This window comes from Leopardus geoffroyi, chromosome A1 (genome assembly GCF_018350155.1).
Source record: "Leopardus geoffroyi isolate Oge1 chromosome A1, O.geoffroyi_Oge1_pat1.0, whole genome shotgun sequence".
Lineage (NCBI taxonomy): Eukaryota > Metazoa > Chordata > Mammalia > Carnivora > Felidae > Leopardus > Leopardus geoffroyi.
Genome location: NC_059326.1, coordinates 208,048,679 through 208,075,233, shown reverse-complemented (window position 1 = coordinate 208,075,233; position 26,555 = coordinate 208,048,679). Strand labels below are relative to the sequence as shown.

General features: G+C 46.6%; 1 protein-coding gene across 3 annotated transcripts in view; it reads left to right on the top strand.

Annotated features, from left to right (window-relative positions):
- The window catches only part of OSMR (oncostatin M receptor), a 53,268-nt gene that overhangs the window by 22,527 nt on the left and 4,186 nt on the right, over nucleotides 1–26,555 (top strand). For 2 of the 3 annotated variants that reach the window (XM_045439811.1, XM_045439812.1), the window contains exons 4-15: nucleotides 2,669–2,840; nucleotides 4,975–5,250; nucleotides 6,817–6,946; nucleotides 7,500–7,651; nucleotides 11,258–11,400; nucleotides 11,764–11,917; nucleotides 15,119–15,195; nucleotides 16,616–16,838; nucleotides 20,747–20,926; nucleotides 22,228–22,332; nucleotides 23,651–23,824; nucleotides 24,402–24,569. In XM_045439811.1, the coding sequence (XP_045295767.1) occupies nucleotides 2,669–2,840; nucleotides 4,975–5,250; nucleotides 6,817–6,946; nucleotides 7,500–7,651; nucleotides 11,258–11,400; nucleotides 11,764–11,917; nucleotides 15,119–15,195; nucleotides 16,616–16,838; nucleotides 20,747–20,926; nucleotides 22,228–22,332; nucleotides 23,651–23,824; nucleotides 24,402–24,569 (1,954 nt within the window). The remainder of the gene's footprint in view (nucleotides 1–2,668; nucleotides 2,841–4,974; nucleotides 5,251–6,816; nucleotides 6,947–7,499; nucleotides 7,652–11,257; nucleotides 11,401–11,763; nucleotides 11,918–15,118; nucleotides 15,196–16,615; nucleotides 16,839–20,746; nucleotides 20,927–22,227; nucleotides 22,333–23,650; nucleotides 23,825–24,401; nucleotides 24,570–26,555) is intronic. The other variant, XM_045439810.1, reaches the window with a different exon arrangement.

Below are 26,555 nucleotides of genomic sequence, written 5' to 3'. Positions count from 1 at the left end.
GGGAAGGGCTGTGAGCTCCCAGGCCTGAAAACACTGAGCACTTGGGGGTGGGCGTGACCCAGGGGTGGGCCTCACCGGACACTGGGGGTCATGGTCACTTCTCCTGTTTTATCCTGACAGCCATAAGGAGAGGAATGACAGGATCTGGTTGGACGTGTTTGAAAAGTCCACTCTGACTGCGGGTGGGGAAGCTGGAAGAGGCGGAGTGTGACCCGTATGAAGCGGGCTGTGGGGTGGGTCCAGCAGAGAGGTGCGTGGAGTGGCTGGGGACAGTGGAGACGACAAAAGAGGCTAAATCTCAAAGAGAAGGAGGTAAAATCCAGACTGTGGCCTGTTGACAGCAGGGTCTCCATTATCGATACAATCTTGTTGTTTTGTTTTTGGTATTTGCTCTTAAACAATATTTAATCAAAATATACTCAAGACTGCTCATATTAAATAGTAGAAGTTGCATAGATCAGGATCTGAAAAGTTATATTTAAAAAATATTTATTTAGGGGCTCCTGGATGGTTCACTCAGTTAAGGTCATGATCTTGTGGTTCGTGAGTTTGAGGCCCATGTCCGGCTCTGTGCTGACAGAGCAGAGACTGCTTGGGATTCTCTCTTTCCCTCTCTCTATCTGCCCCCCCCGCCAAATACATAAATAAACTTTAGAAAAAAATAAAAAATAGGGGTGTCTAGGTGGCTCAGTCAGTTAAGCGTCCAACTTCAGCTCAGGTCACGATCTCATGGTTTGTGAGTTCAAGCCCCATGTCGGGCTCTGTGCTGACAGCTCAGAGCCTGGAACCTGCTTCAGATTCTGTGTCTCCCTCTCTCTCTGCCCCTTCCCCTTCACACTCTGTCTCTGTCTCTGAAAAATAAATAAATCACAAAAAAATAAAAATTAAAAATAAAAAATATATTTTGTAGTTTAGAGATAAAACAATCCAATAAACCGAGATAGAAACATTCTGTAACTCACCAGTCCTGCATAGAGGATGAGCACGGTCACCCTCGGGTGCCGCCCAGGTGGACTGAGGTACTCTCACCCCAGGGCTGGGTTGGCTTCTGCCCAGGGTGATGGTTAAGGTTGGCAGCCTGGGAAGAGAAGAAGGCATCAGTGGAGGGCAGGCCTCAAGGTTTACCAGCTCCAGGTTGTGTGTGACATGCATGTTGCCCCATCCTCTTGATTGTAGGGCTTGCACTTGGTCCTTAGACACGGGGGTTCAGACTCAGTTTTCCCCAGGAAGCGCAGGTGTTTGTTGTCCCGTCACCCAGCTGTGGGGGCCGAGAGCCGGTGTCCTGGAGGGGCCCACGGAAGAGCATGTGTGCCCAGAGCCATGTGGGACATGGACAAGAATAAAGCCCAGTCCCTGCGGTCTTGGGGCCACGCTCGAGCCAGGGACACAAGGACAGATGAAGTACCAGCAGCTACACACAGTGTACAGGAGGGCTTCAGGAGAGGTGGGTTGGGTGCGTCCTGCGCCTGCACAGTGTGCAGGGAGAGTGGGGACCCTGAGCCAGGGGCCCTGTGTGAGGAAACGCTGAGGTGGAAAAGCGTAAAGCTATTCCCGAAGTGCGAGGTAGAGCACTGCGTCCAGAGAGATTCCTGCAAGGGAGAGGTAGGTTGGGGTCAGAATATACATGGCTGTAGATGGTTTACAGGAGCCATAGAAGCCTATGGAATTAGAGAATGAAAATACCAGTAATTTAGAAAGGTCAAGATTAAAGGCTGTGGGGGAAGACCAGTTGTCGTTCCACGTGGGCAAGCTTCCCACAGTGGAAGACATGCCTGTGTGGTTGACATTCTGACAGATGGAGCTCAAAGAAGAGGATCCAGTCCCTGTGGCCACCAGGTCTACAAAGATAAGGGACCAAACCAAACGAAACAGAAAACAGACAAACAAAGCCCACGGGCCTCATGGAGATCCATCTACTGGCTTCTGACAGTGGAACTCCTGGGTGCCATGAAGGGCTGCCCTCTCTACTGAGATTTGGCCAACATGATCCGACCCTGGCTAAAAATGAATGTTAAAAAAATACTCATTAGTCTTGCTTATACTTCTTAATTCTACTTTTTAATTTTGTATTGTTTATTTTATTTTTGAGACAGAGAGAGAGTGTGTGAGTGGGGGAGGAGCAGAGAGAGAGGAGACACAGAATCCGAAACAGGCTCCAGGCTCTGAGCTGTCAGAACAGAGCCTGATGGCAGGGGGGTGGGGGGGTGGGGGGGGGGGGGAGTCTCGAACTCACAAGCTATGACATGACCTGAGCCGAAGTCGGAAGCTTAACTGACTGAGCCACCCGGACGCCCCTGGTCTTCCTTATTTTTAAAGAATGACTCAATTCTCTAGTTTGCAAAAATTTTTCTCAGCAGGCCTGTGTGACAAGCACGGTGCCTACCTTCTGACTCTGCTCTCTTCCCCTAAGACGTAAGTAGCTTCAGTTTTCTCTCACTTCCTCCACATGAGCCATAGGGCACGGGAGCTGAGTTCTCAAAGGACAGGAGGCTGTGGCAGGTGCTGCTGAGACATTGGAGCAGGGGTGACTGGCTGATTGGGAATGAACTACGCTTGCGCGTGTTGGAAGCTTCGGTGGGCTCTCAGGTGTGCGCTTTGGGGTAACTGGTCAAGCCATTTTCCAGGGCAGCATCGCTCCATGTTTCCAAGTTTTTCCCTTTATTTCTAGGAGAACTATAGCACCACTGTGCAGCGGAACCAAGTTCTGCGTTGGAGCTGGGAATCCAAGCTTCCTTTGGAATGTGCAAAACACTCTGTAAGAATGAGGGGTGCGGTGGATGACGCCCAGGTCCCCGAGCTGAGGTTCTGGAGCAATTGGACGTCGTGGGAGGAGGTAGATGGTAAGGAATGAGGTGATAAAAGAATTAAAGTGTTTCATATTTAATATTATTTGGGGATCAATAGTCAAATAGTGGAAGTCTCTTTTGAGGAGACTGGGTAGAAAAAGGACATTGTTTTTCTTTGTCTTCCCTTGGAACTAAAAACTGTGGGTGTGAAACTTGCCACCAGGAGATAGACATCTATGGTTTTGCCTCAGAATTTGCTCATTGAGGTAATTAGGCAAGTTCAGACACCTTTGTATTCATTTTCCAAACATGTGACACAGGCAATGCTAAGAAAACACAGCAGGACATAAATTGCACATGTTGTTATTAGAATAGGACAAAATGTGTATGCATCTAGAACAGAGGTTGGGAAGCTTTTCTGTAAAGGGCAAAATAGGAAATATTTTAGGCTTTACAGCCTTGGTGGTCTTAGGACTATTCAGCTGTGCTATTTTAACATGAAAGCGGTCCTAAGCAATATGTAGACAAATGAGAATGGTTGTGTTCTAATAAAACTTTATTTACAAAAACAGATGGCAGGCTGGAGTTGGCCCAGGGCTATAGTCCGAAGATGCCTGATGTAGAGAGAAGGGGGTGAAATATGGAAAAGTAAAATCGGGTCTTCATTTGAGTAATGAGATTATGGATAAATATGTCTTCAATATCTCTTAATTTTGATAAATTAATTTTTTTATAATTAAGATTTAGAGTAGACTTCTCCAGTTTCTTATGCTTCATTTGAACTATAGGCAGGTTCTAAAGCAAAGGCATTTGGCTCTCTCTCAACCTATATACCCTGCCAGAGTACCTGAAATTCCTGCCAATAGAACAGGAATGTTAAGTGTTTATGCAAATTTATTAAGTCAAACTGATAACACATTAACCCATGAGTAGCCTAGTGATTAGTTTAATACTGGTAATAGAATTAAATCTGCATTTTAGTCATATTCTAAGTAGTCTACATATTCATTTAGCCCTCAACTCAGTCCTTTGAAATGTGTATTAGTCTTATTCCCACTTCACAGATGAGGAACCTGAGGCACATTTAGTTTAAAGAACCCACGCAAGGTCATCAAGCCAGTTAGTGATAGAGCCAGAATTCCAACCTGACAGCGTGGCTCCAGGGACCGCCCTCTTCACATCACATCCAACTGTTGAAAGAGAACACACACAAGAAAAACAGAGATTAAAATAAAAAGATAGTAAGAGAGAGAGAGAGAGAACAACATTAGTAACAACTTTGATAAGATAGACTAGATTTCTCAAAACTATAACCTCCAAACTACTCAGGAACAAATGGAAAGCCTAACTGATGGTTCCTAACCCCCAAACGCTGGTTCTCAACCATGGTTACACATTAGAATCACCTGAGGACCTTCAAGAGCGCTCCTATGCCCGGGCTACACGGTGTGAGTGACGTTGCTGGTGGCAGTTTTCAGTGACAGCAGTGGGCCGAGTGAGCAGGAGCAATGGGGCCGAGCGCTTAGAAAGGGACAGCTCCTTCAGGGAGGCTGACCGTGGAGGAGCAGGTCCAGAGTGGGCTGGAGGGAAGCATGGGGAGGATGGCGAGTTGGTTTACAATGCGGGACACCTGAGGAGTTTTATACACTGGTGGTCATACAGAAGGGGACACAATGGAACAGGAGATATTTGAGTGACTGGCATTTCTGAGAAGGTGAGAAGAGATGAAGAGGGACACATGGCCGGGGAGATGGGCAGACCTGGCAGGTGTGAATGTGGCTTTGCCACATTTGCTGAGCTTGGGCTCAGACCTAGCTGTGGCGGTGACGAGAGGGGGGAAGGATGGCATGAGATCATGTGCAGCCCACTGAATGCAGATCCTCCCTCGTGGCTGCGGTCCGTGGAGGGCAGCTACCACTGTCCTAGCCAGATTCTAGCCATGACCCAGTAATCCCAGTGTGACAGGACGTGCTGTCTTTGTCCAGCAGCAGCTTTCGTGTGACCGCAGGAGCCATCTTGGGAAGGATTGTTTCTGCAGGCTCCCAAGTTTAATGGTTTGCCTAGAAATTTAGGCTCCTCTTTCTCGAGGAGGTAGAGGAGGTAAATTTATCTGTTGAGAAGGGAGAACAGAGGGGCTGGTTTGACTTGAGTGATGTTCTAACTGAGCTGTCTTTTTTTTGTCTTGTAGTACAGAGTTCTCTTGGACACGATCCATTGTTCGTTTTCCCTAAGGATAAGCTGGTGGAAGAAGGCTCCAATGTCACCATTTGTTACGTTTCTAGGAGCCATCAAAACAACATATCCTGTTATTTGGAAGGCGTACGGATGCATGGAGAACAACTTGATCCAAACGTCTGTGTGTTCCACTTGAAGAACGTTCCTTTCATTAGAGAAACTGGGACAAATATCTATTGTAAGGCAGACCAAGGAGACATTATAAAAGGCATCGTTCTCTTTGTATCCAGTAAGTATGTATGTCCTCTCTGCTCTCTCTTCCCATTTCTATGGAGTAGCTAGAATGTCCTTTACCAGAAGACAAGTAAACATTTCCACTCGTGGTCTGGATGTTCTTTTTTTTTTTTTTTTCAACGTTTATTTATTTTTGGGACAGAGAGAGACAGAGCATGAACGGGGGAGGGGCAGAGAGAGAGGGAGACACAGAATCGGAAACAGGCTCCAGGCTCTGAGCCATCAGCCCAGAGCCCGACGCGGGGCTCGAACTCACGGACCGCGAGATCGTGACCTGGCTGAAGTCGGACGTCCAACCGACTGCGCCACCCAGGCGCCCCTGGTCTGGATGTTCTTTTGTCTCCCGAATCTTTTAGGAGAGACTCTGGCAAAGATCGTCTGAAGCAGTACTTGCAGGATTTCCTGTTGTTTTCTTGCCCTTATGAACCATTTTCTTCCTAGAAACCAAGAGTATTAAAGGGGGGGAAGGTTCAGGTCACGGCCTAGGCCACTGGGAAGGGCCCTGCATCGCCTTCGCTGTGCTGCAGTCGGACGGTGGGGAGAGAGATGGCAGGTCAGACGACCCCGGAGAGGCAGCCAGTGCTGTGCCCAGGAGACCTGGCTTTAAATCTTCCCACACCTGGGCATGTCACGTTGGCTAAGTTTCCTAGCTTCTCTGAGCCAGTTTCCTCCTCTGTGAATGGGCCCAGTAATGGTTGTTTGAGGGTGAATGAACACAGACGGGGCCTGGCCCCGACGCTGTAGCTGCACATAGTAGGAATTCGGCAAATGGAGGCCATCCCTGTTCTGAGGTGGGTGCAGAAAGTGTCAGGTGCCTCCGTCGGTGGCAGCCAGTGGAGAGGGAACGTTTTATTGTTTATGTAGGTCTGTGTGAACATACATGCCCGCTGGCCTCCTGTGTTTTGTGTGGAGGCCTCCCTTCCCCTGCTCGCTAGGTAGGCCAATATCTGCGACTGCTGGGTCCCTGCTTCTGCTGCCAGGGGCAGACTCCAGGCTCGCAGACACCTGGTGCAGCTGTTCCCTTTGGAACAGCCTCTGAGAGCCTCAGTGGCTCCGGCGGCTTGGAGGTACTGCCCGGGTCCTTAGAACTCCCACTCCCTGCTGCTGAGTTTAATGGCTCCCCAAATCTGACTTCCCAGCATCCCAAGCATAATAGCCCTGAGGCTCTCTGCAAGCCCCAGCTTCCACAGTGAGGCAGCAGGCAACACTGACTCCATTCATTCATTCTTTCTTTCTTTCGCTCACTGACTCTGACACTTGGCGACTTGTTGAGCGCCTACTAGCAGGCACTGGGGGTCCAACTTCCATCACATGGACACAGCGCAGCTCACCGCAGAACTACCACCGGTCCCCGTCCCGGTGATGCCTCAGAAAAGAACAAGGAAAGGAAGAGAAGGGGCCAAGATGGGGCACCTGACACTTGACCTTCTGGAGCTGCCAGTGTGATCCTTCTGTCATTCAGCCCTGTGGCCTCAGACCCAAAGGGAGCTTTTCCTATTTTCCTTGTCTTTCAATAAAGGGATTTGACTAGATCTTTCATCTGTTTTCTTTGTGTGGCCAGAAGTATTTGAAGAGCCCAAGGATTTTTCTTGTGAAACCCGGGACTTGAAGACTTTGAACTGTACTTGGGCTCCCGGGAGCGACGCTGGCTTGCTCACACAGCTTTCCCAAAGCTACGCTTTGTTTGAATCGTAAGTCGGCTCTGATTACGTTCTTGACAGGTCCCTTCTTGTGCCAAGAATAAGGGTCACATTTAGATGTTACAGACAATGTGAAGTTTACAACCACCCTACCAGAGTCAGAAAGAAGTCTTTAAGCGGTCACAACTGTATAATGCTTTTCACCTGAGTTCCGTGAAAGGAAAACGTAGCATAAAAATGATAAAAACAGTTAATGGTGAATCTTGAAGTGTAAATTGTTCCATCTGGCGATCTAGGTATATCTAATTTCTAACTGTTTAAGAATATTCAAAATAAATTGAGGAGTATTCTCACCACCCATGTTGGGGGTGGGCAGTCAGCAATTCATCGCTACATAAACCGAATAAACCTTTAACCACATAAATGGAAGTTGTTGAAACAACATCTTCCTTGGTGGTATTTGTTGATGCAAGTGGATCAGTGCCATTGTGTGCAACACAGTTTGAAAGCCACCAAGTGTGCCCCAAGGGTGCAGGGTTGCAGATGTGCGTTGACAGAAGTGGAAACCCTGAAATTATTGTTTTGGGTGTGTTTTTCTTTTAAGGTTTTCTGGGAAAAAGACACTTTGTAAACACAAAAGCTGGTGTAACTGGAAAGTATCTCCAGACTCCCAAGAAATGTACAACTTCACACTCACAGCTGAAAACTACTTAAGAAAGAGAAGTGTTCATCTTCTTTTCAACTTGACTCATCGAGGTGAGACCAGTGTCGGAGTTTGCTGTGGTTACTGACTTGTTGTTGTGTCACACACTGTGTGATCAAGGAAATGTGCTGTAGATGTTAGCCTAAGTCACATCCTACGTGGATGTTTTAATCTATATCTCTTGTTGAGAGATGGCATTTCACGGATGGCATGCATGGCCCCTGGTCCCCTGTGATTTGTTTTGAAGATGCAATCAGCACCTGTATGCTTACTACTCACCTTTAGACTAGAATTCTAACAGTAACTCACTTCATCTCCTGCCCCACAGCCCCCCACACCCTGTTCCTCCACTGAGATCATTTAAATCGTGCACGTGTGTGTGCCTGTATGGGAGTACGTATTCTCACTTCTAATGCAACTCTAAAAAGACTGTATTTTTATTTTGTTTGGTTTTAATGTATGTAAAAGACATCAAGCTATATGTAGTAATTTAGTAATTACTATGTAGATAATATTGAATTGCTAATATTGACCCATATTATTGAGTGTTGTTATAGTCTATTGATTCTCACTGTTATCAAGTATTTCATTGTGTAAGTGTACAGTATTTTGTCCAGGCATCTCATTTGTTGGTTTTTCAGGTTGTATCAAGGTTTTGCTCTTGGGTGTGGTGTTAATATGAGCATTGTGTATGCAGGACTCATCTCCAGTTGTTTTTCTTGAGTGTATACCTAAGAGTGGGATGGGTGAGGACATAGAGAATTTGAATGTGCCACGTAAGAGACAGTGCCACATGGCTTTCCAAAGTGGCTGTACCAATTATACCCTTGCCCTTGAATTCATGTAGTCTTTCCAAGGTGGTATGGTCGGTCACCCTTTTCATTTTTGTCAGTTTAATGGCTACACCGTGGTATTTTATGGTAGTTTCGATCTACAATGTTTGACCACCTGTTTTCTCTTTTATGAAATGCAGAATCTTTACACATGTTGTTCACTTTTTCTGGAATGTTCTTCCTTCCCCTTTCACCTTCTTAATTCCTGCACATCTTTTAGATTCATCACCACTCAGTCAGCTGGGTAATTACAGAGCGCCTCCAGTGTGGCAGGCACTGGGGACCTGGCAGTGAACAAAACTGGATAGCTGCCCCTTGTGAGCTCGTCTGCTAGTGCGTGTAGGAGGAGGGGTTGAGAGCGGGGAGTGGAGGCATACAGTAAACATAGCGTACTTCAAGTACTGATACGTGCTATGGAGAAGGTAAAATTCAGGTTTAGGGGAGATAATGCCTGTATCAGGATGAGGGAGTTGAAGAAAGAAAGAAGTAGAAGACGTCTAGGGGAAGAGCATTTGAAGCAAAAAGAATAGGATTTGAAAAGGTCGTGGGATAAGACCAAACTCTGGGTTGTTGGAGAGACAGAAAGAATGTTCTCATGCCCATACCAGAGATAAAGGAGATTTGGGTGGCAGGCAGTGTCCTGGTCATGTGACAACTGTGGAACTGGATGGTCTTACCTAGTTGTGTTGACAGGTGTTCATCAGGACAGATAAATGATGTGACTCACACTGTGGGAAAAGATCACTCAGGCTGGACCATCAGGGGCAGGGGTGGAGATGGAGAGCTGGTTAGGAGGCCGCTGCGGTTGTCAGGCAGAGACTTTGGACCAGATGGGGTGATGAAGTTGGTGGGGAAGCGGTCATATTGTGAATTCACTTTGGGATAGAGTTGGTAGCACTTACTTAGGGAAGGCATGTGCATGGTAAGGGGAAGAGGAATTTAAGATGGTTCCTTAGGATGATTGCAAGGGTTTTGGCCTAAGCAATCGGGCCAGTATTGGAACTATCCCCTGAAATGGGGAGGTACTGGGGAAGAGCAGCTCCGAGCAGGAGCACAGAGTTCCGTGTTTACCAAGTCAAGATTGAGATGTCTTTCAGATATCTCAGGGGAGATGTTGGGGAGACAGTTGGATATAGAGTTTGGAGCGCATCGAACAAGTCTGGGATGGAGAGTTAGACTTGTGAGTGAGTCATCAGCCTGTGGATAGTGACCAAAAAGGAGATAAAAAATGAAGGCTCAGGATAGGGACTTCTAGAACTCCATCTTTTTGGCCAAAAACCCCTTTTACACTTTCACTGTCATGACCCCACTTGCAATGTTACATTTATTTTGTAGTTGTCGATTCATGCTTGCTCCTCTGTTGCCCTTTGAAAGCGAGGGCCGTGCCAGCTTTTGTTTTCTCTCCCATCTGACAATTTCTGTTTTTATTGGTATGTTTGGACCATTTATGTTTTTTTGTTGTTTTTTTTTTTTGTTTTTTTTTTTTTTTAATTTTTTTTTTTCAACGTTTATTTATTTTTTTTGGGACAGAGAGAGACAGGGCATGAACGGGGGAGGGGCAGAGAGAGAGGAAGACAGAATCAGAAACAGGCTCCAGGCTCTGAGCCATCAGCCCAGAGCCTGACGCGGGGCTTGAACTCACGGACCGCGAGATCGTGACCTGGCTGAAGTCGGACGCTTAACCGACTGCGCCACCCAGGCGCCCCCAGGACCATTTATGTTTAACATAATTATTAATAGGGTTGGACGCAAGCCTACCATTTTATTAGTTATTTTCTATTTGTTCCCTCTGTTTTTGATCTACACCTGCCTAAAATTGAGTATCTCTTCCCAGCCTGCCACCTTTGGATTATTTGAATACATTTTTAGTATTCCACTTCAATTTATCTACTGGCTTTTGGCTACATATATTTGTATTCCTTTCCCCGCCGCCCCCCCCCCCCCCGGAGATTACAATATGTTATTAATCTTTCACAAGAGTTAGTATTTTTCACTTTAAGTAAAACATAGAAGCCTTCCTTTACCCTCTCACTACCAATGCAGCAATACTTGAATTTCTGGTCTTCTCTGCCTGCCACTATCAGAGTTCTCAAATAGAATATTCGAGAATGCTCCATGTGATATATTTAATTGGATTCAGGGGGATAGGCAGGATGGGAGGGGCTTTCTTTATTTTTTCAAGACCTGAACCTCATCCAGTCAGTTTTTCATTTCAGATATTATATTTTTTGGCTCCAAAATTTCCATTTGATTCTTTTTTTTTTTTTTTAATAGTTTCTATTTCTCTGCTGAGAAGTGTTTTTCTTCTATTCATTTCAAATGTGCTTACTTTTATGTCACGGATCTGCCTTAAAGTCCGTACGAATTGCATTCTTATGGGCGGGTCACCGTGAGGTTGGCATCCTTTGACTGTCTTTTCTCTTGGAAATTGGTGACATGTTCTGGAGTTTTGTAGGTAGAATAATTCTAGATTGTCCCTTTGATATTACTGACGTTATTTTATTTAGATTTTGGGTTCTGTTATATTCTCCCCATGAGCCCCTTCTCCAAGTTTTGATTCTCCTTCATAATCTGCCTGCTTTTGTTTAATTTTAAGAGTCCTCAGTAGTTTCTTTTTATGTTTTGTTCAGAGTTTCTAATATAATTGGTGAGAGAGAAAGGCTATAGTTGGCTTACTCCATCTGTGCTCTAAGTCTGGTTTTGTTGCCATTTTTTCAAAACTAAACAAAAATAAATAAGAAATGAGCTGCCTATTTACCACAGTCTTTGGATTTATGCTTGAATTTTTTTTTAATTTTGTTTCCTTTTTTTTTTTTTTTTTGGCAGTTCACCCAATGGCTCCCTTTAACGTATTTGTCAAAAATGTAAGTGCCACAAATGCCACCATGACCTGGAAGGTCCACTCCATTGGGAATTATTCCACACTATTGTGTCAGATTGAACTCTATGGTGAAGGAAAAGTGATACGAGTAAGAATACTGCTTCACTTTCTATTTTCAAAAATCTCTTTATGTCCTGAACAGAGAGACTAATGAATAAAACCTCTTTAAAATCTTATTTCTGTGTGGGTTCAGATGATATGTGCCATCTGTTTAAAAACAGCCCTGAAATTAATCACAAGCTTTAGCATTGGGCAGAGGGCCTTCGAGATTTTTTCACAAAGAAGTAGTAGTCGTACCCCACCTCAGAATGGACCAGGCTGTGATTGGACTTTGCCATGAAGTGTGCTCGCTGTCCTCCTGTCTTCTTTCTTCTTTCTTCCTGTCTCCTTTTTTCATTTCATTTCATTGATTTTCTTCTTTTCCTTCCTCCCTTCCTTCCTTTCTTCGAAGAAGCAAAATGTTTCTGTCAAGGTGAATGGTAAGCACCTCATGAAGAAACTGGAGCCTTCCACAGAGTACGCGGCCCAAGTGCGCTGTGCTAATGCCAACCACTTCTGGAAATGGAGTGAATGGACTCGTCACAACTTTACCACGGCTGAAGCTGGTATGTTCAGTTCCCTGCTCTTTAACCCAAGGATCTAAACTGACTCACGAGAGATGGGTTGGTTTCCCCGAGAGCTTTCAGTTGTACCAAAAACTAAGGAAAAACTATTACAACAGAGGCTGAATATCATCTTTTTGTGGTTGTTTGGTTTTGTTCATTTATTGTTTTTTAGAGAGAGCACTTGCGAACATGAGCTGGGGGCGGGTTGGAGGGGGGGCAGGCAGAGGGAGAGGAAAGAGACAACCTTAAGCGGGCTCCACACCTAGTGAGGAGACCACCTTGGGACTTGATCCCACAGCCTGGGATTGTGACCTGAGCCGAAATTAGGAGTCGGACGCTTAATGGACTGAACCACCCAGGCGCCCCTGAATACCATCTTTAAAAAAAAGAACTGAATTAAATGCTTAGATGTAAACGGGAAGACATTCACCTCAAACCTAGGTCATTCAGCATTATTTCTTTTGTACATTTTCTCTCTCGTCTTTGGTTTTGCCAGAACGGCTTATAAGCTCCTGGCGTTGCTGGATTCCCATCGGATCTGGGGCTCCGTAAATTAGGATAGGCTTTTAAATTAAGGACTGGGGACAAACAGTAGTGTTGCTGCCGAGTAAGGCATTGATCTCATACCAAACAACTTCAGGCTATGTTTGGAAATGTAATGGTGTTTGGAAACTTAAGAATTATTGATACATCATTTGTTCAACAACAGCAAACTGTGAGCATTCTCGATCACTGTTGCGGTGGGAGGTTCCTCACCACTGACGGAACAGTGGGTGGGTTTTTCTGACAAATAACCATTATCTTTCAGTTCACATAGGCCTCAGGAGACTGGATGGCCCAGCCCTGCTTTCCTCTCCTCCCAATTCAAAATAATAAGTTACTGTTGTTGACCAGTTTACAGATGAGGCAGTTTGGGCCCATAGATTGGAGAGACTCACCTAGTTTGCAAAGTTAATGAATGGCAGAGACATAACAGTATTAATAATCGTAATAGCAGCTAACATTGAGCTCCAGACGGCTTGAGGCCGTGTTTTTCCCTTTTCCTCCTCACAGCACGCAGGAGACACTATGAGTAATTATCCTCACTTCCTAGATGAGGACAGGAGGCACAGAGAAGCTAAGTGACTTAATTGGCTTAGCCCGTCAGCCTGTTTACTGTGACCCAGGCCACCTGACTCCAGAGCTCCACCCTTAACCAGAGCTGGATTCTATGTGTTCTGTCTCTTGATGTTGTTATTACAGCCTTGAGATCTTGTTGATTCAGGTCTTGTTCTTTGGCTGCCAAAGGAAGGATTATATGTATATATTTTATTCTTGCTTATATTTATGTGTATAGGCTGGCAGGGCTCTTTCTGTGTCTCTCCATGAGGACTATTTTATTTTATTTTTAAGATTATTTATTTATTTTGAAAGAGAGAGAGCAAATGCACATGCTTGCACATGTGGGAGAGGGACAGAGAGAGAGGGAGAGAGAGAGAGAATCCCAAGCAGGCTCCACATTGTCAGTGCAGAGCCCTGTATGGGCTCTTGATCTCACGAACCTTGAGACCATGATCTGAGCCGAGGCTCTCCCCCTTGAGGACCGTTAAAGCAGTGACTCGAGCTGAGGGGTGACAGGGACAGCTGATCGGGTCCTACGCAAGGGTTGATCACCAGTTGTACTTGGCAGGCTCCCTCTCCTTGTCTGATGTACCCACCCCTCCCCTCACTGGGAGCATAGACCCCTCGAGAATCTGCCACAGAGAGCCCTGTTCCTGACAGTAATGTCACTCCCCAGTTTTGTCTTATTAAAGAATTTTTAGTTTGTTACTGCTTGCTTTGGGTTTTTTTTTTTGTTTGTTTTTTGGAAGTTTATTCCAACACTATAACGAAAGTTAAGTGCAAAAGGAAAGTGGCAAACAGATAGAGTGTTTAGTAAATTGTATATACTTTTAGGTTATAGTACCGTAAACCTTAAAATAATTAATGTTGCTTTTGATGAGAACAAGAAAATGAGATGAATTTGCTAGTGATGAATCTATAGATTTTTTTTTTTTTTTTTTTTTTGCCTCTGATAACACTTTGCTTGATGCTGGAAAAGTCGATGCCTATGTGTGTTATAACCATACTTAAGTAGAATTGTAGTGAGCAGACTTAAATGGCACCAGGGTAGAGACTATGTGACACAAATATGGAGCACTGTCAACTGTGCTGTGGGGCACTGTTCTGACAAGGACTAATTTATAAACCAGCTGAAGACTTTGCATTAAGCTTAGAGTCCCATGTTGTTTCAATACGTTTTTGATTTAATATTGGTTTCTCCAGTGGGCTATTTAGCAAATTGAAATCTGTTTCAATACATTTTTTTAGAAAATCCATGGTCATCTTTAAATTGAGGAGAAAGTGTCCACAACTAAAACAGGACTTAAATTTCAGTTATCGGGGGCAGTAAAGTATATTTTTATAAAATGGCTAAATCTTCATGTGTTCTGTTCCAAAGTAATTCTTCCTCCATGGGGATGTTTGGAATCAGATCACTTGTCCTACAGTTGATTGGAGGTAAAGACAAGGATGCACACTTTTCCAGGACAATGTAGTAAGGGCAGTGAACGGGTGCCCTGAGTGTCTGTCGGGCGGGCGGCTGACCCAGGCAGGCCAGGAGCTGGGGGGAGACAGCAGCATGGGGAGGCGGGGGACGTGGCCTTCCCAGTGAAGGGGGATCGAGGAGAGGCGCCCAGGCTAGGACCCGGTGAGAAGACCAGCCAATGTGAATTGTGAAGGTGTGGAAGGGTACAACCAGCCCCGGGCTGTCCATTAGCACGCTTCCGTTACAACCTTTGCGAAGAGAGCAAGGCTGTAGCAATGGTCTGCTGCTCCTAGAAATTCAACAAATGGGAAATTTACCTAACTAACCTCCTAGAGTTGGTCTAGCTGATGGATGGTTCCAAAATGTTCCGGTGGCTTCCAAAAGCTCAGGCTTGATAAGAGCTTTTCAGTTTGATGCAGCAGACCTTTTGTACGGCACCTACCACGTGCACCGGGTGAGGAGTGAGCAGTGCGGCTGCGGTCACGTGGGTGGAAGTCACAGAGAGTGAGAAAATGAGAAACAAGCCTCAGGTAGGACGGGTCATCTTCGCCTCCTTTGACCAGAGTAGAAAAAGGGTGAACGTACCGTTCTCCGTACATATCGCAACCCACGATCTTTTCTTTGGTTGATTTCAGCTCCCTCAGAGGCTCCTGATGTCTGGAGGAACGTGAAGTCAGTGCAGGGACATTGTGTCGTGACTTTATTCTGGAAGGTAAGATGCACAGATCCCACCAGACACGTTGGCTTGGCACGGTCCCTCCGTGGGACGCTGGCTGCCGGTGCAGGGCTCCAGCTGGCAGGGATCTTAACATGAGTCCAGCAGAACGTCTTACCCAGTGGGGGAATCCCCGCCCCCACCCGTCTCCTTGATGCTCAGACTGTTCCCTCCTGGACAGCCGGTGGCGCGGGTGGCGGGTTCTGACTGTTGGAAGCTGTAGCTCTGTAACTTCTGTCCAGGCTTGCTCTAAGTTTTGCAAGGCCCAGGGCACCAGTGTAAGTGGAAAAGCACATACCATATTTGAAAGATAACGACTATTTACGTACAGCACTTACATGTAGGAGTTAGGGGTCAAGCTAAAAAATACTTTACATGTATTTTGAAAAAAGTAAACTAAAATCCATTTTGTCATTGTGCCTTGTCTATTAAGGCCTCCCTGGCAACCTGGAAGTCCAGGCTTGTGCTTGAAACTCCCGGATTCCTCAGCTCGTGTTTTCGTATCAAACATGACCGTACCGGATGGCTTGGCCCCCAGCCACCGCCCACCTGGCTGTCCTTCCCACCTCCACACTGGCCGTCTCCGCAGGGAGCCCAGGCACTCACACACGGGCACAGCCCCGCAGACAGCCGCTCTCTGCACCCATTCTCAGACCTGGGGGTGCTCACACCCGGGACACCGGCTGTTCTTGAGAGGGCAGGCTGGGGGGGGACGGTCCCTGGCACCAGGCTTGGGGCCTTGTGGGCAGGGAATTCTCTTCAACCTGGAGGATGGTCTAGAGGGAACTGCGTGCTCCGTGAATGGCTCAGGGCACAACTGCGCAGGGAAAGATGGCTGGAGGGGGAAGGGAGGCCAGGGGCCAGGCTCCTCCTGCCCGGGTCTGCTCGTGTCTTCTCCCCTCGGTGCCCTCTGAGTCCCTTCTTATGCAGGCTGAAGGAGCCCCTTCCTCTCCTGACTTGGTCATGCCTCTCTAGACACAACATGCTCTTGAGGAGCTCAAGTAATCCTGTTCTGTACTCCACTTCAGTGACCGCGGAATGCCTGACTTCAAGCTTGCTTTACACGGTTATTTTCTCTATTAAACTGTTTTTTAATTTGCTGGGGTGTGTGTGTGTGTGTGTAAAGCAGTTGGGGGCCAGGAAAGATGACAGAGTAATGATGCAAACTCCTTTCAAAGAAAAACCCATTTTGAATTTTGTAACATTTATTTTTGAGAGAGTGGGGGAGGGGCAGAGAGCGGAAGACAGGATCCCAAGCAGGCCCCCGCTATGAGCGTAGACCCCAGTGTGGGGCTCGAACTCAACAAGCTGTAAGATCATTGCCTGAGCCGAAATCAAGAGTCGGCCGCTTAACTGCCTGAGCCACCCAGGTGCCCTGAAAACCCATTTTGAAATGATTATCCGTATTTTCTCTCAGCCACTATCAAAATTGCAGGCCAATGGGAAGATTCTCTTCTATAATGTAGTTCTAGAAGATCTAGACAGACCATCCACCTTGAAGCTCCTCTCCATTCCTGCTCCGGCCAATGGCACAGAACTAACCCTTGACCAGTGTTCTTACCAAATCCACGTCACAGCTAATAACAGTGTGGGCACGTCCCCTGCGTCGGTCATCGCCGTGTCCGGAGACCCTGGAAACAGTGAGTTTCGTTTTGTTTTTATTCTGTGGCACAGGTGATGTTATTAAGTAGCAACGGACACATTGGAAAGGCAGTAACCTGGCGGGACAAAAGAGCTAGCTCCTGAACGCCATTAGTCTTTTTCTTTTGGTCCAGGCATGGCTGTGTGTTTCCCGGGACAGCCCTCCTCGGTGTGAGAGTTCAGCCACAGCTCAGGACATTGCTGCCCTGAGATTCTCCAAGAAATTCAGAGAATTATCTCACATTTGCTCAAGTAAATGCAACACCAGTAAGCAGTCTTCGCTGAGAGCTGGGGTTGGTGTAAACGTGCTTTGTAGCTTATGAAATCGCTGGTCGCATTTATCGTACTGTAAAATATTTGTCAGTCCTTGTCACCCAGAAAGAGCCCATTAGCATTGCCAGAGGTGAGAAGGAGAACTGACTGGCATCATCTTTCTGGAAGGCTTTGCTGAAGTAGAATGAAAGATGGCAACTGGCTAATCCCTCAGCCTGTGAGAGACCAGACAAGGTAGAGATGACCTTACATGGACAGTCAGTAGCCATATGAATTACCTTCTTGGGAGAGCTGTAGAAAGAGGTTGGATATACTAACCCCCCGCCAACACACGCACGCACAGGAACGCGTAGGAGACCGCGCACGCTTGGGCAGAAAGTAGTCGACATCGTGTACTCATTTGTGCACCTGTCGATCATGCTCTTCTTCAGGCTCTGCTGTGACATTTTCAGGTCCTGCTCATGGGGCTACAGCACGTTGTGTTATACCTGTTACTCAAGCTAGGCTTCAATTTAGGTTAAGTAGGCGCGATGAGAGAGAAGTGTTGCTTGGTTTTATTTTATTTATTTATTTATTTATTTATTTTTTTTTTTAATTTTTTTTTTCAACGTTTTTTTAATTTATTTTTTGGGGGACAGAGAGACATAGAGCATGAACGGGGGAGGGGCAGAGAGAGAGGGAGACACAGAATCGGAAACAGGCTCCAGACTCTGAGCCATCAGCCCAGAGCCCGACGCGGGGCTCGAACTCACGGACCGTGAGATCGTGACCTGGCTGAAGTCGGACGCTTAACCGACTGCGCCACCCAGGCGCCCCTTATTTTATTTATTTTTAACGAACAATCCGGTGTGTCAAGTAAGAAAAAGAAATTAAGCTTGGGCACAGAAGAAAAACTAAGGAGTTACTTAACGTGACATTTGCTTATCAAGAACTACATTAGAGAAGGAAGTGAAAAGCTGTATTCTGTCTTCATTAGGACAAAGCGGGAAGAGTGGGCATTTCATTCACCCTGGGGGAGCTGATAGATAAAAGAAGACGGCCTTGAATGAGGCCCGGTCCAAACAACACTAAGCACTGTAACCTGTTTGGGGGTCTTCTCTATCTGTGGGTTCCTACCGAACCTTCCTTCCCTATGCCCTGCTCTCAGACCTCCATGCCTTCCCCCGTGAGGGTATCCAGTCTTCCTTAAGTGGCCCACATTCTTTTTTTTTTCTTAATACTTATTTATATTTGAGGGAGAGTGAACGTGTGAGTGGGGGAGGGGCAGGCTCCAGGCTCTGAGCTGTCAACACAGAGCCCAACACGGGGCTCAGACCCACGAGCTGTGGGATCATGACCTGAGCCGAAATCAGACGCTCAACTGACTGAGCCACCTAGGTGCCCCCCAGTGGCCCACATTCTTAAATCACTTCAGTGGATAAAATCACCAATGTGCTATGAGGCTGACTGTTAAGGTTAAGCCAATTCATACTAGAGTGTGAATGACTGAAAAAAGATGCCCTTTCTCCTTCCCTCTATCTCCACTTCTTAAAACATATTTGCAGCTTTCACACAGCAGCTTGATAAGAGTTACGGTTCTAAGTTTGGGATGAAATTTTAGCCAGTGTGAATAAGAGTGAAAAATGTCAACTTTGATGCAAACGAGATTTATTTCTTTAACGGAAGAAGACAGGGAAGCCACATAGGTGGGGTATACAAAGGCCTTCATGGGGAACCCTTTATCTTATACCTAGAGCTACACATCCCTTTGGGTGTCCCCCACTGGATAATAACTAGAAAAATTAATAGCACTGTGCTTTCACACCAATGTTCAGGTGTAATTAGGATTGCCCAATAAAATACAGGATGCCAAGTTAAATTCAAATTGCAGATGAACAACGAGTCAAGTTTTAGTAGAAGTCCATACCAAGCCATGTTTGCTCCTTTCTGAGCAAATACTGCTTTTCTGAGCAGCTGTCTGCAGGCCCAGTCCTGGTCTGGGTCTGTCTCACTTGACTGGCTGGGACCACTGCCCTGTCAACAGTGGCAGGCTGTGAGGTCAGCCTCGGGAACTAGGAGAAATTCTCATCCCTGAAGGCGCAGGGTGAGTCTGCCTGAAATCACTAGAACTGTCGTCCGTTGAGATCATACCGCTTTTTTCCAATTTAAACCTATCGTGGCTTATAAAGTGTGTTGAGATTGGTCATGAGTAGTGTGCACGTCCCTGCATAGTCCAACTTAGTACGTATCTGAACTCTTTCCTTTGTTGTTCTCACTCGGTTTCTACCCCTAACATCACAGACGTAATAGTTCAGGAGCAGCCAGCATCATGTGGGGGGATTAAGGCACATTATTTATCTGTTCAACAGATATTTTTTAAAAGCAGATCGAGGGGCGCCTGGGTGGCGCAGTCGGTTAAGCGTCCGACTTCAGCCAGGTCACGATCTCGCGGTCCGTGAGTTCGAGCCCCGCGTCGGGCTCTGGGCTGATGGCTCAGAGCCTGGAGCCTGTTTCCGATTCTGTGTCTCCCTCTCTCTCTGCCCCTCCCCCGTTCATGCTCTGTCTCTCTCTGTCCCAAAAATAAATAAACGTTAAAAAAAAAAAAAAAAAAAAAAAAAAAAAAAAGCAGATCGAGGGGCGCCTGGGTGGCTCAGTCGGTTGAGCGTCCGACTTCAGCTCAGGTCATGATCTCGCGGTCCGTGAGTTCAAGCCCCGTGTCAGGCTCTGGGCTGATGGCTCAGAGCCTGGAGCCTGTTTCCGATTCTGTGTCTCCCTCTCTCTCTGCCCCTCCCCCGTTCATGCTCTGTCTCTCTCTGTCTCAAAAATAAATAAACGTTAAAAAAAAAATTTTTTTTTAAAGCAGATCAAGTACCAAGGGGTGCCTGGGTGGCTATGTCGATTAAGTGTCTGACTCTTGACTTTGGCTCAGGTCATAGTCTCACGGTTCGTGAGTTCGAGCCCCACGTCAGGCTCTGCACCAACAGCACAGAGCCTGCTTGGGATTCTCTCTCTCTCTCTCTCTCTCTCTCTCTCTCTCTCTCTCTTCCTCTCTCCCTGCCCCTCCCCCTCTTGTGTGCTCTGCTTCTCTCTCTCTCTCAAAATAAATAAATAAATAAACTTTAAAGAAAAAAATAGGCATATCAAGTGCCAAACATGGGGTCAGCCAGTTTTTCGAGTAAAGGGGAAGATAGGAAATATTTCAGGCTTCACAGATCTGCCTCTGTTCAATATCGCACGATCGTATGATCGTATGATCGGCCTCTGTTCAATATTCTCTATTCTTTGGTTTTGGCAGCTCTTTAAAAATCTTAAACCCCTTCTTAGCTCAAGGGTCATAAAACAAGCTTTGGAGGCTGGATTTGGCCTGATGGCAAGTCGTTCACTGACGCTTGTCTTGGGGCTGAAGTCTCGTTGGGTCTCAGAAGATTAGAACAGAGGTATCCTAAGGGCAGATGTAAATATTTGCTGGGAGGTGAGAGGCAGGAAATCACCTGTGAAAACATTACCCCATCCCCAAGCTTCTGTAGCCACTCAAGTGATGGGGCCCTTAACTGTCAGAGACAGTACGTGTTCAAGTTTATTTTCTTCTTCAAACACTTTTTTGAAAATGTACAATGAATTCCATCTGAAGCATGGCTGTATTTGTAATGTGCAGAAGAGGTTGAAGAAGAAAGAGTCAAGGGCACAGAGGACGGATTCTGTCTGTCTTGGAAACCCCAACCTGGAGACGTCAGGGGCTACGTCGTGGAGTGGTGTGAACGTCCCGGGGACCCGCTCTGTGATCTCCAGTGGAAAAACCTAGGTCCCAATACCACAAGCACAGTTGTCAGCTCAGGTAAGGAGAGTCCTCCGTGTTACCATCTTGTTCCCTGCACCTTGCAGCAACTTCAACCAGGACCTCTGGACCATCTCCTGGATACTTGGTGCTAAACTAATCATTTTGAAATGATGAAATCAGGCCCGGGGGCTAGGAGTTCACATTTTGCAATGATGTGGTCTAAGATTTGGTCTGAAACATACTTTCACAGACACGCTCTGGACCTGAGGCTGGGATAGGGTTTCACGATTTTATAAATTTCTGCCTTGAAATCGGTTCTTTCAAATGAACGGCAAAGGGACATTATAACCCTCCCTGTCTAGAGAGGTGTATGGATTTGGGACACATTTAGGACATAGCGTTGTCAGAGTCAATCATCAGCTCCTTCACTTTCAGTGGCCAATGTAGAATTTGATCTCTTACCTCCCACGTTGGAGTTGTAATTTCAGGATTGGCAGTTTAGCCGAGTCCCAGAAGCCTAGGTTTGCCGCTGGAGTAGAGGTGTCAGTAGCGCCATCTGCTGGGCTCGAGGTGAAGATGTGGGGAATCGTCGACCTGCAGAGGGTGACGGAGGCCAGGGAGGGCATTCAGTGAGGGAATGAGGCTGCCCTCGGGCCGGGCCGGGGCGGTGTCAGTGGCATGGCGGGTGCCGAAGGTGGATTGCAGAGGTGTGGGTGTGAGGGGAAAACGAGGAAGTGCAAGCAAGCAAAGCCTCCCAGTGCTCAGCTTGGTGGGGTGGGGGGTGGCAAGAGAAGACAAGTCGCTGCAGGGGACTTGGAGTCAGAAGAGACTTTAAAATGGTTTTCTGGGGACGCCTGGGTGGCCCAGTCGGTCGAGCTTCCGACTTCGGCTCAGGTCATGACCTCACGGCTCGTGGGTTCGAGCCCCGTGTCGGGCTCTGTGCTGACAGCTCCGAGCCTGGAGCCTGCTTCCGATTCTGTCTTCCCCTCTCTGTCTCTGCCCCTCCCCTGCTCACACTCTGTCAGTCTCTCTCTCTCAAAAACTAAATAAACATTAAAAAGTAAAATAAAATGGTTTTCTGTGCGTGACTGAATTCTGCACCCACTTTCCTGCACGTGGACAAGATGGTGTTCGAGAGCCCTTGGAGAGGACGGCGTAGAGGACAGCTCCCGCGGGCTTAGTTGGAGTCAGTGGACTCTAAGGCCAGCGGAAGCAGGGAAGACGGTGGAGATGAAGGGCAGAAATCCCAAGGAGGAAGGCATTTAGGAGACGCCAGTTCATTTTTCCTTTGTTCCTTTGCAGAAACAAAGAGAATGTCACTTTGTGTTATTGAAAACCTGTTGACCTTTCTTCCGTAGATGCTTTTAGACCAGGGGTTCGATACAACTTCAGAATTTATGGAATTTCTACAGAAAGGATTCCTTATCTATTAGAGAAAAAAACGGGATACTCCCAGGAACTGGGTAAGTCTACAGCGCTTAATGTGTCCGTGGGCAGACTTGTTCAGAACAATCCAGAGATCCGAGCTGTGGGTTCAGGAATATTTCAACACTCTTCCTGATTTTCAGGGTCCCATTTGTTCTGGTAATTGGATTTAAAAAATATTTTTAATCATAAACTATAAACCATTTTCATTAAAGACAGTGTATGGCAAAAGAAGACGAACTCATTGCTAATTTTGCCACCCCAGAAAACAAATATCCAGAGTTAATATTTGATGTATATCCAGGTATTTCTCTCCCTGTACAGATAAACATTTTTAAGTAAAAATGGGACTTTATCCAGTTTATAAAGTGCTTTTTTGACGCATGTCACTAAGTATTATTTAACTATATCATTGCAAATAATTGTTTGCATATGTCAAATCGCCTGTCGTCGGACATTGAGGATTACAAGTTTTTCAGCTATAAACTATGAAACGCATCTTCAAGTGATTTCTCTCTGCAGTGCTCAGTCTCTTTTATCCTTAGCCCAACCTCTTATGCCCCGAGTCACCATCATTCTAGTGAAATCTTTGTCCATATCCACAATAATGGTTTTTAAATGAGGTCTTAGAATACTTGAGTCAAGGCTTGAATTTACATAGTTTCTCATTTTACAATTTTTGAGACTTTTGACACATGCCGTGAAATCATCCTCTGGAAATTTTCCTGTGGTTCCACCAGCCACGGAAGACAATTTCGATCCCACTGAAATCTGGGCCCTTTGGGACCTCTCCTCCCTTGCACCCATCAGGTCACCTCTTCCCACCCCTTCATGGGTGGGAGGGGGCTGAGACTGGCAGGGTGTGCGTGCACGTGCGTGTGAAACAGGCTCAGGAAACCTCCAGAACAAACACTCCTGGGTTGCTTCAGTGACGCTTGCGTAGCTTGGTGCTGTCACAACCCGGGAGCTAGAGTCCCGCCAAAACCCCCTTCAGTCCGTCCTCTGGCAGGGTCTTCCGTCAAGCACTGTTTAGAATCCAAGAGCAGAATGAAGTCTAAGAAGGCCTTCATTCTCCTTTTTGCTGCGTGACCTCGCGCAAGCTGTTGAGTCTCTCTGGCCGTCCTTGTCTTCATCTGTGAAAGGCAAGACTTGGACAGGAAGATGGGTCCCCTCCTTCCTAGGCCTCACAAACTGTGTCAGGGCATAAATCCCCCCGAGAAGTGGAGAAAACTCCCGAACGAGGCATGTAAGTGCCTACAGGCTCTGGGGTTGGCTGTGGCCCTACTTTTAGTTCACGTGAGCCCTCTGAGAAGATTTCTGAGTGATGACTCTCCTTACCCCAACTTCCTTTCCTAGTGCCTTCAGACAACCCTCAAGTGCTCATGAGTAACCTGACCTCCTACTCCTTTACTCTGAGCTGGAAGGACTATGCCGCCGAGTCCCAGCCCGGTTTTGTACAAGGGTACTCCCTCTATCTGAAGTCCAAGGCTGCGCGGTGCCTCCCGGGATCTGAAAAGGCAGTCCTCTCAGGTGACGCGTGTGTTTGTTGGTTGGTTTACTCTTTCAAGACTTCACTCTTCAAAACCGCCAGCGAGGCGGCCATGTCTGAGCCCGGCCACACCGAACCCTGTTCTCGCATGCTTTTTGATCCAGAGTGTTCTTCAGCAAACTAGTGGGCCCCACGGCAGGGGGTCAGTGTTTTGACTTACTTAAAGCAGAGTGCCCGGTATTTTGGGAAGCATTTGAAATACCATCAGCTGCTTAGGAAAACCTGCCGGTTACGAAGCTTCCTCACTAAGCCCTTTTTCTTTTTTTCCCTTGGACTTTGTTAAAGGTTATTACAATGTATTTTTAAGTCTCTCCCCAGCTCTTACTGTCTCTCCCACACTTGTGTGCTCTCTCTGGATCACCAGCTTTTCTTGCCATGTTTTCAAGATTTCACCCATGACCCAGAGTGATGAAATGATGATTTAATATTTGATTGGTGTAGGATGTCGACGGTGCTGAGTCAACAAGACGATTATTGGTGCCCAACCCTGTCATAAGATCTCTCTCACGCTTTTTTTTTTTTTCTTGAAAAAAATTTGTTTTTTCTTTTAAATTACAGATGATTCAATATGTTGCAAATACAAAATTGACAACCCCAAACAGAAGACATTTGTCGTGGAAAACCTGCAGCCGGCGTCTTTCTATGAGTTTTTCCTCACTCCATACACCAGTGTCGGCGAGGGCCCCCAGGGCGCTTTCACAAAGGTCACAACTCCAGATGAATACTGTGAGTTGTCGAGATCCGGAATTTTTAAACCTTTCTTCTCTGTCTCTCTTTCTCTTTCTCTAGATGGGATTCTGTGTCACACACACACAAAAAATGTCACACAGAATCCAACTACGTTAAACAGACAAGAGTCTGACTGACTTATGGCCTGGAACCTTCCTCTGGCCTGTCTGTCGCAGTGGTCCCTGAGCCACTCGGGCCCAAAATGACTTGAACTCAGTCCCAAAATGGCTGGAAAATCACAGATGGCAGTTTCCTGTCAACTTCAGAAGGGCCCCTGGGGCCCCAAGCCCACTGTCTAGAGGAGGGCGGGTGGTTTTCTCAGCAGAGCTGCCCTCGGCAGCCGGCTCCCTGGCTGGTTTCCCTCAGTGGCAAACCAGCCGCTTCCTGACTTTGCCTTTCTGGGGGCAGTTGAGAGAGATGGGGTGGGGTCTGCTGGGATCAGGCAGGTTCCTTCATGAACCTGCTGTTTGCCGATTGCTAGGGGAAAAATGAGACAAAGAGATCCACTTTTCAAAATGCATTTGGCTTGAAAGAAGGAGAAAGAAGGGGGCAGGGAGAAGGGCAGCAGGAACCAGTTAATGGTAAATCAGATTCTGGTGGTAAACACTGACCTCCAATAAACAGGCAGGTGGGGGTGGGGGTGCAGGGGGAGGAAGATACTGATGGAGAAGAAGAGGAAAAGCAAGTATCAAATTGTGTATCGTGGAAGGTCCCCACTGGAAGGGACCTTTGCAGACACTCCTCTCTGGGAAACAGGCTGAAAAGTCTGCCTCAAGTTACCAGCGATCCTAGGTCCTTGGTGCAGGGTCCCTTTGCTGGTGGCGGAGCCGTAGGGACATGGTGGCCACAGCAGGTAGAGCTGCTGACCAGGGTGAGGACATCTGTGTCTATGCCGGCAGATCGGGGCACTCAGGGCTGCTCACTTGTCAGCTGCAACGTGGCCCCAGGTTTCCAAGTTGAAGGTCAGAACTCTCAGATGTCAGTCAAGGATTTATATTATTTGAGCACTCTTAACTGTTTTAGGGTAAAGTCAAAAAATTTTAATTTATATTCAGGCTGTTGTTATTCCAGCTTTGGTATTTTATTTAGCTGGTAGAGTGTGTGTGTGTGTGTGTGTGTGTGTGTGTGTGTGTACACATACATCATAATACAAATAACTGTCTTTACCTCAAGTATATTTTCTAGATTTCATTTATCTCCCTTATTCATGATAAACCTCCTTAGCCTCGGCTGTGACTCTTTATTGGCTTATTGACTATTATTAAAAAGGAAAATAAAGTGCGTAATTAGAGCAATGAGAATGACATTCTGCAGTTACAAAAATAATACGGGCGAATGTCACAACTGCCATGCCAAGTGACAGAAGCCAGCCCTGACCCTTGCTGTAAGAGTCCGCTACAGAAAGAGGCAAATGCCATGTGTGTTATTAGAAGGCAAGATGGTGGTTACCTTGGGAGGGGATGATGATTGGATGGGGACACCAGGGGGGCTTTCTGGGGAGCTGATGTTCCTTTTCTTGCTCTGGGTACTGGCCACATGTGTTGGCGCTTGTGCAAATGCATTGAGCTGTGCTCTTATGAGCACTTTTCTGAATGCATATAATGCATTTCATCATGCATTTTGCTAAAAAAGTTTAGCAAAACCAGTCTGAAACTTGGAAACTACCATGGCTAGGTCCCCGGGCTTCTTAAGTAAGTTAGAAGTCTATAACTTAACCGAATCTTAAAACCAGTTATAGTAGTCCAAAATACTGAGTTGAGAACAAAGTATTCTTTAGTGGAGTCAGGAAGAGAGTTTCTTCCCCCTTTCTGCCATCAGGTTTAACTTCAGGCCAGTTGGTGAGGTGTTTGCTCCGGCATCGTCTTACCTCTCTGTGTGTCCTTTTCTTCAGACCCCTGTGCTGCCTCATAGCACTGGGCTGGGCATCGACCCAGGCCCGTCCTCCCTTACAAAATGCCAACATTTCCCACCACATCCCAGCCC